Raw genomic sequence first — 12,077 nt, forward strand, 5'->3', positions numbered from 1 at the left:
AGAGAACCCCTACTGTGCCATCTTCTCCCGTTTCCACAAAGAATGCCATGTTCTGCTTGAGAGCCACAGGGCAAAACCAGAGGGAGAGAAAGCCATATACGTTGACAGACACACACGCACACAAAGAGTTGTACCTCAGATGAGACAGGAGACTGTGGAGACACATTAGTATTATCACTGTCTTGCTAAAAAGAAATCAAAAATATGGAATTACAAAATGGAAGTATGTTTTTAACAGAAAGGCTTGGCATGAGTTTATGAGCAGGCATGTATAAAAATGTACTCTTTTTCTATATGCAGACACATGACCAAGGATGCATCGATATATAAACGAACATAAAAATAGCTAAGACACATACATGCACAGCAATATTAAAATGAAGAATGTGGGAAGTATCTGAAATTTGTTCATACCAGAAAAAGAAAATGATGTCCCTGTAATAGGCTTGCTATTGGTTTAATGCTCTGTAAGTCCCACACAGAAAACCTGTCTGCTGGACAGACATTATTCAATGGGCAGCAAACAATGGAGCACAAAGCAAACAACAGCAACAGCTCACTGTGTTTCTGATGCTCAGCAACCGAGCCGTGAACAGCATCTACAGAGCTACTCTGCTGAGCTTAAAAGGGTTATATATAAACTTTTTGTTCTCTTTCTAAGAGCGTTTTTAAATCTTCTTCAATTGCTATTTAAGACTTGAGAGAGCCCAAATGTCCCTTCCCAAAAGAAAGCAGAGTAACTGGGGCTGTTAACAATTCCAGTCATGGAGAGAGAGCAATATAGACGAAAAACCAAATGAAGGAAATCCTATGCACCTCGATTAAAGACTCACCAAGCTTGCTTACCTTTAATGTATGCTGGAGTACTAACTCCTAGATGTTCTCCCTCCCCAATGCTTACAGGCATCAGAGAAACAAAACATAAAGGCTTACTGCCAAGAGGGCAACGGTGGAGGAAATCTGGTTTTGAAACACTGGTTTTTTAACGTTAAGCCAGGTGACAGCAATGGTGCCTTTAGAAATCTATTTAAAAGGTGATCAAGGCAGTCTGGAGGCTGCAATAACCATCTTTGGGGATCTGCATGTAGCCCCAGTTTGCCCAAACCTATCTGACTGCAATATAAGGAGCCCTTTTTTTTATAAGTAGCAGCAGCCAACAACATCCCTGTGGTTCAAAACCTGTATGGATAAGTCTGAAACAAGATTGCTCCTGATATCTATGCTTCAATCAAAGCAATGTTTCATTTTCCCCCTCCTCTACACTGGTTTCCAATCCCAGGTCTAACTCACCTCGTCGTTTTCATTTCCACTTGAGCTCTTCCGAGAAGATTTATACTGAAAGGCAAACATGGGTCGTTTTAAATGGATTTTAAAGCATTTCATTGATGTGAATTAGCCAGCAGCTTGCCTAAGGTTGAAGAGCTTTGTTGTCTACTGTCTTTGAAGCAACACTGAGAATAACCACCAAGCCATTGTACAGCAGCAACCGACTCTACAGGTTGGTTTTCCCTGGAGGTGCAAAATGCCAGCTTGGAAACCACAGGTGTAGTAAGAGAGATTGTGGCTTAGTTCTCACTGGTTGTTTGGTCCTGCATCTCAGCTCTTCCACTTATAACAGCAGGCAGAAGATTGCATGCGCATTTGCTTCTCCCAACCGTAAAATGGCATTCCATGTAGATAAAAACATGCCAGGAGATATATTCAAGCCTAAAGCTGCAAACCTATTCACTTACACAAGTGGAAGCTTTACGCAATTTAGAGGGATTTATTTCTGAGCAGAGATGTGTTAAATTGCATAGCAAGCCTAACTAGGCTTAGCTCTTTACACTAATTGCCAAAAGCTTCTAGTTCTACATTTCCCTCCCCAGATGCTTAGTTTACATACAGAAGATAACCATGGAGCTAGGTGTGCTGACTGTACCTTGCACTTTCAGAGTCCCCCTGGACCGCCTGACATTTAAATCTACAAATGCAATAAAACTTCAAGCATTCTCAAAGCAAATCACACTCTAAGAACAAACATTTGGGTGTTCTCTGATAAGTGAAATTATTCACAAAACAACTGCATAAAAGGTGTTCTTGGTACCCCTTGATGCTCCCAAATAGGATATTTGGGAAGTACATTTAGCTGCTGTCACTCCAGAGTATCTTCATCAAAACTAAATCCACAGCAGACTGTTTTGCTGTTGAAACAGATCATGTTTTCCTTCCTTCATCACAATAAAATATCACTCTATCCTTGCCTCATGACCCCCAAATTCAGAGTCTCAGGACTAGTGTTGTTTAATCAACGAATGTATGATATCGCTTTGGCCTGATGGCTTGTTGTTTCCCTCAACTGCTGCAGCCCCCCCTATTTCCAAGAGATCCAATTTGGCTTCTTAATGGTAAAAATTCAATTCTGAGCAACTGCTACTACATGGGAAAGTGGAACAGCAGTGATCATTCAAATATCTATTCTTAGAACAGTTTTGCTTTGAATGTGTGACGTTTGATTGCATTTGTCTTATGAATGAAACATCTCACAAGGCCAGTTTCATAACGAAGGACGTTTTTAAAATTCAACCTGATGCTTAGCATAGACGCCGGAATTACGTTCGGAGGGTGTCAAGGGAAGCATTTTACGATCAGAAAGCAAACACTGCCACCTCGTGGTTCAGCACATATTGCCAGACTCAAATCTGGGTCTCCATTTCTAAAGTTATAGACAAAGTCAAAGAGAAATACTAGCAATGGATGAAAGATTCAGAGAATCTCCAGGCTGGAAATCTTCACTGATGAGGTTAAGAGAAATGCAAGGAAAATAGCTCCAATCTACTCCTCAGCATAGATCTGTGTAAGCTAACAGTCTAGGAGGGTAACATTACAGCAAAGGGTACAGCTAACCTAGTCCCATCCATCAGCCAGAGAAGGATCATCGTCACTGAATATTTTCCATGGGTTCCACATTTAAGCAGCCTTCACAACGTTAACATGCCTACAGTGCCACCTAGGCTTCCCAACAGAGTATTTCAGTACAATCTGTTTCAATATATGAAATACACAGCGCAAACATTTAACAATTCAACAGAGCTGACAGCTTGCTATTAAGAGCGTAAATCCCACATTACAGTTCCTTGCTTATTTCAAAGAATTAGCCATGTTAGTCTGTTGCAACACAAAAAAGGGGGGTGAGAGGGAATAAGGGAAGGAGCCTTGCATCATCTCTAAGACTAATGCTACAATAGATCAGTTAATCCTAGAGCTGCTACTAAGATTCCTCTCCCCCTTTTTATTTCCTTGCTTACTGGAAATTAAGAAGCAATGCAAACCTTGCTACTTGAGCACACCATGCCTTTATGTTATTAGAAGTTTGGGCCAGTAATCAGAACATACCTTGAAATATTCTCTTCTGATTTGCTTGCTCCGTCTCCTTTCCTCGTTCTGCCAGATAACAGGCTGCATGTCTGGCCAGTGCTGTTCATCTGGATGGTCCTTCTGATTCTCCAGGGACTATGGGCAGAAAAATAGTCACTTTACACTCTCCACTAGTACATTCTGTTCTCCCAGAATGAGCAAGTGTCTCATGATCACTAGACGTCTCCCCCAGAACTAGGTCTGGCGAAAATAAGTAGGTTTTATCCCAAGCAAAGAGTTCTGAAAATGAGGATCAGGACTGGCCAATATCATTCACCTCCATTTTACTTCTACAAGCAAGAAAGGAAAAACTGAACAGGCAAAAATCATCACAGCTGCTCAGAGATATGTGTTTGACTCCTGCACCTCTATTACCTGCCATCCGTACGGTGATGATGGAGAGTTTGCCTCATCGGCTGAAAGGCTAAATGGAAACAAATGAAGATGTTTTTACTACACTGGTTTAACTACGCATTACATTTCATTACTATATCCTGTTACAATGCCATCTTATAACCAAACTATTCAGGTACTGAAGTCTAAAGCCGTGTTTCACAGGCTATCTAGTACATTTTCCCCCTAAGCTTTGAGGAACTGCTACTACATTGGTTCCAATTAGTTATAACAGTTTCTTTCTTTCCTGAAAACTCTCAGAGGACTAACAATTGCTAGCTCATCCACTGGTACTGATCCACGGATCACCACTTTGAGTAGCACTTAAAATCAAAGCAATTTAAGCTTGATTGCTTCCATGGCACTACTTACCTTTCAGACATAGCAATCCCCAGAATTGCATTTGTGGCAATAATCAGCCCTTCTAAAGATTAACACTAAGTCCAGTTGTTTTCTCAAGTACTCTGAAGCACAAGGTTTTTTTAGCTATTTGCCAAAACATTAACCAAGCAAGAATTCAGCTACCACAGACCTTGAAAACAGCACTTTATCAATACGGCATCCATGGAAAGCTGTCAACAAGCATTCCAGGGATCCATGCTTAAAGTACAATTGTGTCCTTCAAAACACTTCTTAAATCCTTGTACAGATGTTACCTAGCTGCCCTCCTGAACCGGTATCTCAGGAATCATTGCTACTAAGGCCACCTCATGCAGTAACAAATTATAGAATCAATTTAGCAATCTGAAGGTAATGAGAACCTTTCAAGAAAGAACAAAAGAAAAGCAAGTGTCATGAATACCTCTTTTCTGATTCCACAGCCTGTTTTGGTCTATTTCTAGTGCTTGAAGAGGTGGAGTGGTTCAGCAGTCTGAAAAAGCAAAACACACAAATATGTACTTGAAGTCAAAAAAACCTGAACACTGAAACAGTTCATGTTAAACAGCATTTGAGCACTTTCTTGATTTTATTTTAACTGAAACCTTTGACAAAGGATCTGTAATCTTACACACCTGAATTCTGCCTTGGTCTATGCCAACCTTCTCCTACTTGGTGCTCTCTTGGTACACAGGACTACAACTCCCATTATTCTCACTCAGCATGGCTGCATTGGCTGGTGGGTGATGGGAGTTTTAGTCTCACACATCTGAAGGACATCATCCTGGGAAAGCTGTTCCGTACTTGTCCTCATACTATTCCTAATAGTTTTTAACCTATCTGAAGCCTGTTGCTCTGGGTCAGATGGCCAAAAGAGGTGGCAGGTAAGAAGCGCCATGAAACCATCAGCCCAGTCAAAGGACTAGGGAGAAAGATAGCAGAGAACACGACAACAGAGACAGTGAGAAAGCAAGACTCAGAATAGGAAACATGAAGAAAAAGAAAAGAAAAACAAGCGTTGGGTTTGGGCTAAGATACCAGCTCTACAGTATGTCCCGAGCAGGACACAAAACGGGATTGAGCCCTGAACCTGGATAGGAAGGTGGCAGGGGCTACATGGACTACTGAAGAATAAAGCAAACAATGCAAAGTGGATGAAGTCCACTTCTGGTCCTCAGCAATGGATATTTTGTGATGCTCAACAGTACAGGGAGGCCTTGCAGCCGATTTAAAAGGTAAGTTGTTTCACCTGCAGGTTTCTCGGAGCTGTGATTCAGCCTCTTGTTTTGGCTAGGAAAAAGATCACTGGGGATCCTGGAAATGTTGAGGGCCACAAAAACATCCTGGGGAGACATGTGGCCCCCAGAGCACTTTGCTCACTCCCGGTGTAAACTTATACTCATGTAGTAAGGGGTGACTGTGCTACGTCTCCCTTCTGTCTAATATTGACATTGTGCCATCCTACTGGTGGATGTGCCTGTGAATCAAGTGAATTCCAGTGAATCAAGTGGGAGTGACACTGAAGGCACTAAGGCCTCACCCAAACATCCGCAACTACATGTGCAGTATTTATACTTGAGGAACTTTACACAACTGTGAAATGAATACAAAAGCCACATCATGGCGAAAAACCATCCATATGTGTAAAGGAATTTATGTGCACATAAAACACCAAAGGAGGCTAACCTTTGTTTCTTTTGTGGAATCTCATCACTGTTGACAAATTTGCCTTATTAGAATTTTGAAGAGCTTGGGATTTTTGTTTCAGGGAACAACGTGGAAGTATCCATTTCTCTCTATGGATAAAGTCCTGCCTACCGTATGAACTGATGTTTTGTTGTTTCTGAATTACAAGGGGACCCACTCAATGATTTTGTATGAGGCTGGGATACAATTTTTTGAGTAGGTAGTGTTCATGCCCCTCTCAGTGTTGGATACCTCCTCACACTATCTGTTTCTTTCTTTACCCCCCTTCTCTCAAATGCTTCCTCATCAGCAAGAATGTTGTTGTCTCGCATGCTGTCACATGCCATTAATGCGTCATAAACGCCAAATACCTTGATGCGCGTCCCGCGACCCTGGTCCTCTGGAAAAGCTTTTCACTGAATGAAGTTCTATAGCTTAATGGCCTTCGTCTGAATTCGTATTTCATGTACACCAAAACCCAAAGATGGAGGAAGGAAGCAGTAAAGGTTGACAGGAGGTTGACAGAAAGGAGAGGATACGGAAGTCATTAGTACAATGAGCAGAAAGGATAGTTAAGAGGAGAGAATTAACAGGGTTAAAAAGACAAAATGTTTCAGGGTTGAGCTGTGCATTATAGGATTTTCTTTTAATGTGTGTTTGCAAGATTTGGAGGATTCTGAGTAATCAGACTTTTAAAAGGCACGCTACAAATGTTTTCAGACTCCAGTAAAGCAACCTTCTAAATTCCAATGCTTCTTTCAATTACAGGTAATCAAGGCATATTTAAAAATGGGTAGTTTATGCATAGCTCAAATTGCTTAATACCATTCATTTTAATCAACCCCAGCTTTTTACTTACTCATTTTAAGGTGGACCAATTACACTCAGATGTTAAATGAAGAAGAGAAAGAAACTCAGTGCATGTTTGCCAGAGCCAGCTCTCAAATCCCTGACTGACTGCTTGGCTAAGTTCCAGCACATAGCAGTCATTTTGCTATTAACATTTCAAAATCCCATGTGTATTTAGACACAACGTTGCCAAGCAATACACATACAGAAGTTCACCTACTGCTGTGATTCATAGGCTAAATACCTGTTCTTCTGTTCTTGTTGCAGTAGTTGGGCAGCTATTTTCCTTAAGTCCGTCACTTCCTTCAGTTCATCATCTTCCTCTGCTAACACCTGTTCTTTCTGAACCCTGGAACGAAGTTACAAAAAAGGTTTCTGTTTTGTGCCACACATGTGTACATACCAGATAAACACCACAGCTGGAGAAGAACTAAGAGACCCTCCCTCCTCTTTTGTCATTCCCCATTCCAGAATAGTATTCCTGCTAGTATTGCCAGAGGAGAACGCACCTCTTCTCATCTCCCCAGTCTTCACTTGGTTCTGTTTTCTGAGACTTCTCAATCTGCTTCCCTCGATCCTTACACACCAGGAGATATTGGAGAGAGGGAAGAAAAAGAGTGCAGAAGTCCAAATTACTGAACTTTACAACTGTGGGGGGGGGGGGGGACTAGACAGCTAACATATTTAATACACTTTAAAGTGCTGCTACCTTAATATAAGAGATTGGTGGTCCACTTGGTATATCTCCTTGGTCACAAGAAGCCACATCCTCTGAGCTGGGGTCAAGGTAATCACACACATCTGGATCTAGTGAGAGCATAGTAGAGCAAGGAGGAGAAAAGGGAGGATTGATATTTCAATGTAAGTTAATTGACCAACATGGGGAGCATATGTCCCAGCAGAGTTTGCTAGACTACAATTCTCATAATCCTTCATCATGGGATAGGCTAGATGGGAGTTAACATCCAACTAGACCTGATGGGACACGCATTCCTAATGCCTATTATATCCACCCCTAAGATGCTGTGCTGGAAATACTTCTGGACTACTCCTACTCTACCACTTCTGCCCAAGACAGTCAAATCTCTGGTTCTAACATAAGTAATCCCTGAGAGCAATCCTCTGCTCACTTCTGCTTTCATACATATCATGAATATTTATGGTTTTACTCTCGTGACACCATGTGTGTAAATACAATGGCTGGACATTTTCAGGGAGATGTAACATCTACAAATCCCATTCTATTTCATACAACCCTTAGCCATACTTTAGCATTACAACAGCAAGCCTGGCATGGGTTTGAGGAGAGTAAATACATTTGCTTCTGCTCCAAAACTAGGCACTATTTGTCTTTGCGCTGGACGAGAATAGTTTCCATAAACCATAGTTTCAACCAAGAATCAAAGAGCAGCTTACAATAATGGCTTGCTGCAACCAACCCACCACAGGGCAAATTAACTAAAACCCAGAGTTTGGATGTAAGGAACAATTCTATATTCGTGAGGGGTAGAGACTGGGATGTACCTTTCTGCAACTCAGGTTTGTTTCCTATTAATTGATTGTCGCTCCTGAGCGTCTGCTCCCGTGTTGATTCTGATACCTGAGAGTGAAGGCTGATTGTGTCATCATCAGATGGCTGAAAAAAGCAGTTAAGAGTATAACCTGCATATTCTACTTTCTCGTCTGCTAAACCTTGCGTCACAAAACACTCTTCCCAACCATCACCAACAGAGATCCGTGTGGTATAGTTCTGGGTGACAGGTCCACACATAAAGCATTCTCCCATAACCTGAGAAAGCAGGCAATACACTTGACATTTTATTGTCTATCCAAGAAATGGATTAAACTCATTAAGAAAACTTCTTTAAACACTAGTAGCATGTTGACAAAATACATGGAAACAACGACACGTGTTCCAGGTGTGCTTGCTGAACACACACAAATCAGTCACGAGTTATTCCTTTTTAACACTATTAAGTCTGCAAGCTATGGATCTGATGTCAGGCTATAATGACCTTACCATGTGGAGGGATAACTAAGAATGGCAAGAGCAACGCTTCAGAATGGGACTACTAAGGGTAATGTATATAACGTAACACATGCAAGCCATATTAATATACCTCACAGCTATTTTAAACTTATATTTGATAATGCAATACAGAATAGGTATTGCAACCAAACTAAGATTTCCCACACAAAGTTAAGGCACCCAGAGCAGAGCATTAGAGAAACCTGCACAATACATGGAGAGAAGAAGCAATTATCCTCTTCTGCCTCTTTCCTGCTAAGCAATTTAAAAAGGGTAGACTTACTTCTGTTGTGGATAATCTTTTGTCTCCATTATCACTACCAATGCCAGAGTCTGGGCCGTGGTTTTTATTTGGATAGAAATCTTCTATACTGTAATGAAGAAGAACCTTATTATGATAAATCCACTGGGGCAAACTTTGGTTTTCTGAATAATGAATAATGGCATTTATTCTGTTCCCTGTATCTGTATCAGGGATGATCGGATTTCCTCTCTTCTTCGTGTTTGCTCTGCCTTGCACTCCCTTTGCCTTATGGTTTGACATGATGACTTCCTAACATTATCCCTCAGAACTGTTATTGTGGCAAACTGCCTTTGCACTGAGTATTGTATCTTAGCAGCAACTCGCGTACAATGGACCAAATCACATTGGTTAAAAAGAAATATGGAAGACTGCAGACACACATTTCTTTTTGCGCTGTGATTTAATCAATAGCATCTACGCAACATTGAAGAGGAGGAGGACAAACAGTGTACTGAGCAAAGGCAATAATAAAAAAGAAGAATGGCAGATGTTTTGATGATCCTTTAAAAACAGGATTAGGTCATTCAGAAAGCCAAACTCCAGGGGAAAAAAAGGTGGAACGAAGCACATTTCGTAACTGTCCTTAATTTACAATCCACCTCAAATGATATTGCGAGAAGCTGTTAACCAATGCGTGACAATATGAAGTATTGCAGTACTTTGTATTTTAATATGACTGAGGAAAATAATGAAGCTGTTTCAGCAGTAGATGGCAGGCTTCCTTTGTGTGAAACTGTTCTGCTTTGAATGCAAGCAGGGAGAAAGCAACTTCAGGTACTGTGAAGTACTTGACGGTATGGACATGAGGAAAGTGTTTAATTGAAGGTAATGATTTTAAACAGTATTCTGAACCACATAAATAATACCAAGTCTGAATAAGGTAGGCAGTTGGGAGAACGGCATCCCAATTATCACTACAAAACAGAACCCGAAGCGAAACTTTACAAGTTTTACACATTTTGAAAAGCGAAGCCAACCTTACCTGTCTGTGAGTGGCTGGGAAGGGATCCTCTTGCCCAGGGATGGCAGATCCAAAGAATCTGGCTTTTTATCCATTCTGAGGCATGCCTGAATGCTGAGGAACTTAAATATGTGCACTTTCCCCTTTAAACATATCTGTTAAGAAATAAACAGAAAGACACAGATTTATCAAAATGTATTTACAGAAACATTTTATGGCATCTTCATTTTCTACCTCCAATGACTACTCATAAATAACTTTTAACACAGCTAATGTTAAGCGTGGCAGATTCCAAACTGATACCGTCTAGGTTGCCATTGCAGTGTAAAAAACTGGCACGACTGAACAGGGCCCACCAGATTCATCTGCTCCAGTGACAAAGGCAGCTGATCATTTCTTCCCTTATAGGTACAGATCTTTGCTGTGGTGAAATCATCAAATGGCTCTCATATTCATTTTCCTTACATCTTGAGTGACTGGGGATGAGCCAAAGTCATTCCAGAATATGACCACCTGACGGCACTCAAGATATGTATCCCTTGCCTCAGGCCAGCTTCCCTACAGATTTATTAGTTTAAATTCTGAAAGGTAGTCAAGCAGAAAAGATGCTTCTGTAAGTGTGTTTTAGCTAGGTCATGGCCACGGGCAGCTGGCTAAATAAATATCTAACACAACTCCTCTCCTTGTCTCTAAACAAAGGGAAGAGAAAGGATTTTGTCGAACCTGTGCCGGTGGTATCTGCATTGGATTATTATCCAAGATGATTACTTGCAAGTGACGTAGCTTCCTGTAACAGACTGGTATCTCTGTGATTTTATTACAAGAGAAGTCCAGCTTGACCAAGGGAAGATCTCCTAACTCTGTCAGCGAGAAAGCAAGGGAGGAAAATCAGATTTAGATACAGCAAAATATTTTCACTACTTAGATGAATCTAAGAGGACACTGGAAGAGTATGGGGGACTACGAACTTACCATCAGGTAGAATATGAAGATTGTTTCTTCTCAAGTTTAATTCTTTTAAGGACTGCAGTTTTCCTATTTGCTGGGGAAGTACCTGGATTTCATTACAGCTAATATCCTAGGTAAAGAGACAATAAGTCAAAACTACAGACAGTTTGAACAAAATATTAAGCCGCAGAGATGAAAGAAGACTCCAGCAAAAAGGCCATGCTCTGACAGGGAAGAGACAAAGCTCTGCTTTGTAAAAAGAAGGTTCAAGTGGTTTACAGTAGCCTTGATCTTCATAACTAGAAAGAGGTAGGTAGGGGTGTGTGTGTGTGTAGATGTCTTAATATGAGAAAGAAGATTTTTTTGGATAGAGTGGCTTTAAAAACCTGTACTTTCAGAGGGAAAATTAGAAAAATCCTGGATTAGGGAAATGTAGAGCCGAGAGCAGCCACACAGATCAATGCCACATCTCTTCTCCAACCTCCATAGCCATTTTCTGGCTGGGGGAGAGCAAGGGGGGATGTGTCTGGCTATGTTCCTACAGCTGGATGCACAACAATGAGGCTTTCTCTTGGATCTCCCAGAGTTCCTTCAGAGGTTGACATCATTGCTGTGCGTCCATCTACAAGAACACAGCCAGCAACATCTCTGCCATGGCCCACTCCACTCCAAGCACCCAGTAAATGGCTGCATTGGGAGACCTTGCAGCAGGGAAAAGTAAAAGAGAACTCCATCCTCCTCACTGGTCTTACACAGGCATCAACTGGACTAGTGTGTCCATATGTAAATGACAGGACGCGTGTTACTAATTTGGGTACAACTCCAAGGTTTCCAGCCTTGCCCTTCCATCAGTCCAAAATACCCAAATAGATGAGAACTGATTGTGGGAATCCAAGGGTACTGTGGGAGAATGAAGGTGACAACAGGTGGGTACATAGCAGGCTAGGAATAAATCATCATCTGAGCCTGCAAGATTCTTTATGAATCTCGATGACAAAGTACAACACTATCAGGGACTTCACAATTCCATCAAGTTCCCCATTCGGAAAAGTACACAGAATCTGAGATTAGGATGTCAGTCTTAAGATAACTAGATAGGGACAGAGTCAACTCTTTTCTATTGGTTGTAGTTG

The 12,077-nt window shown here is 41.2% G+C and overlaps 1 protein-coding gene across 3 annotated transcripts in view; it reads right to left on the minus strand.

The window, feature by feature from the left end:
• The window catches only part of LRCH2 (leucine rich repeats and calponin homology domain containing 2), a 37,463-nt gene that overhangs the window by 9,003 nt on the left and 16,383 nt on the right, over positions 1–12,077 (minus strand). Inside the window, exons 4-17 of one of the 3 annotated variants that reach the window (XM_042478353.1) lie at positions 10,969–11,074; positions 10,720–10,856; positions 10,018–10,151; positions 9,015–9,102; positions 8,227–8,302; positions 7,412–7,509; positions 7,212–7,279; positions 6,947–7,051; positions 6,225–6,302; positions 4,592–4,660; positions 3,772–3,820; positions 3,376–3,492; positions 1,291–1,335; positions 135–185 (exon numbers count right to left, since the gene is read on the minus strand). In XM_042478353.1, the coding sequence (XP_042334287.1) occupies positions 135–185; positions 1,291–1,335; positions 3,376–3,492; positions 3,772–3,820; positions 4,592–4,660; positions 6,225–6,302; positions 6,947–7,051; positions 7,212–7,279; positions 7,412–7,509; positions 8,227–8,302; positions 9,015–9,102; positions 10,018–10,151; positions 10,720–10,856; positions 10,969–11,074 (1,221 nt within the window). Of the gene's footprint in view, positions 1–134; positions 186–1,290; positions 1,336–3,375; positions 3,493–3,771; positions 3,821–4,591; positions 4,661–6,224; positions 6,303–6,946; positions 7,052–7,211; positions 7,280–7,411; positions 7,510–8,226; positions 8,339–9,014; positions 9,103–10,017; positions 10,152–10,719; positions 10,857–10,968; positions 11,075–12,077 lie in introns of all 3 variants that reach the window. The other 2 variants (XM_042478352.1, XM_042478354.1) reach the window with 2 other exon arrangements.

This window comes from Sceloporus undulatus, chromosome 7 (genome assembly GCF_019175285.1).
Source record: "Sceloporus undulatus isolate JIND9_A2432 ecotype Alabama chromosome 7, SceUnd_v1.1, whole genome shotgun sequence".
In the NCBI taxonomy this organism is placed as follows: Eukaryota; Metazoa; Chordata; class Lepidosauria; order Squamata; family Phrynosomatidae; genus Sceloporus; species Sceloporus undulatus.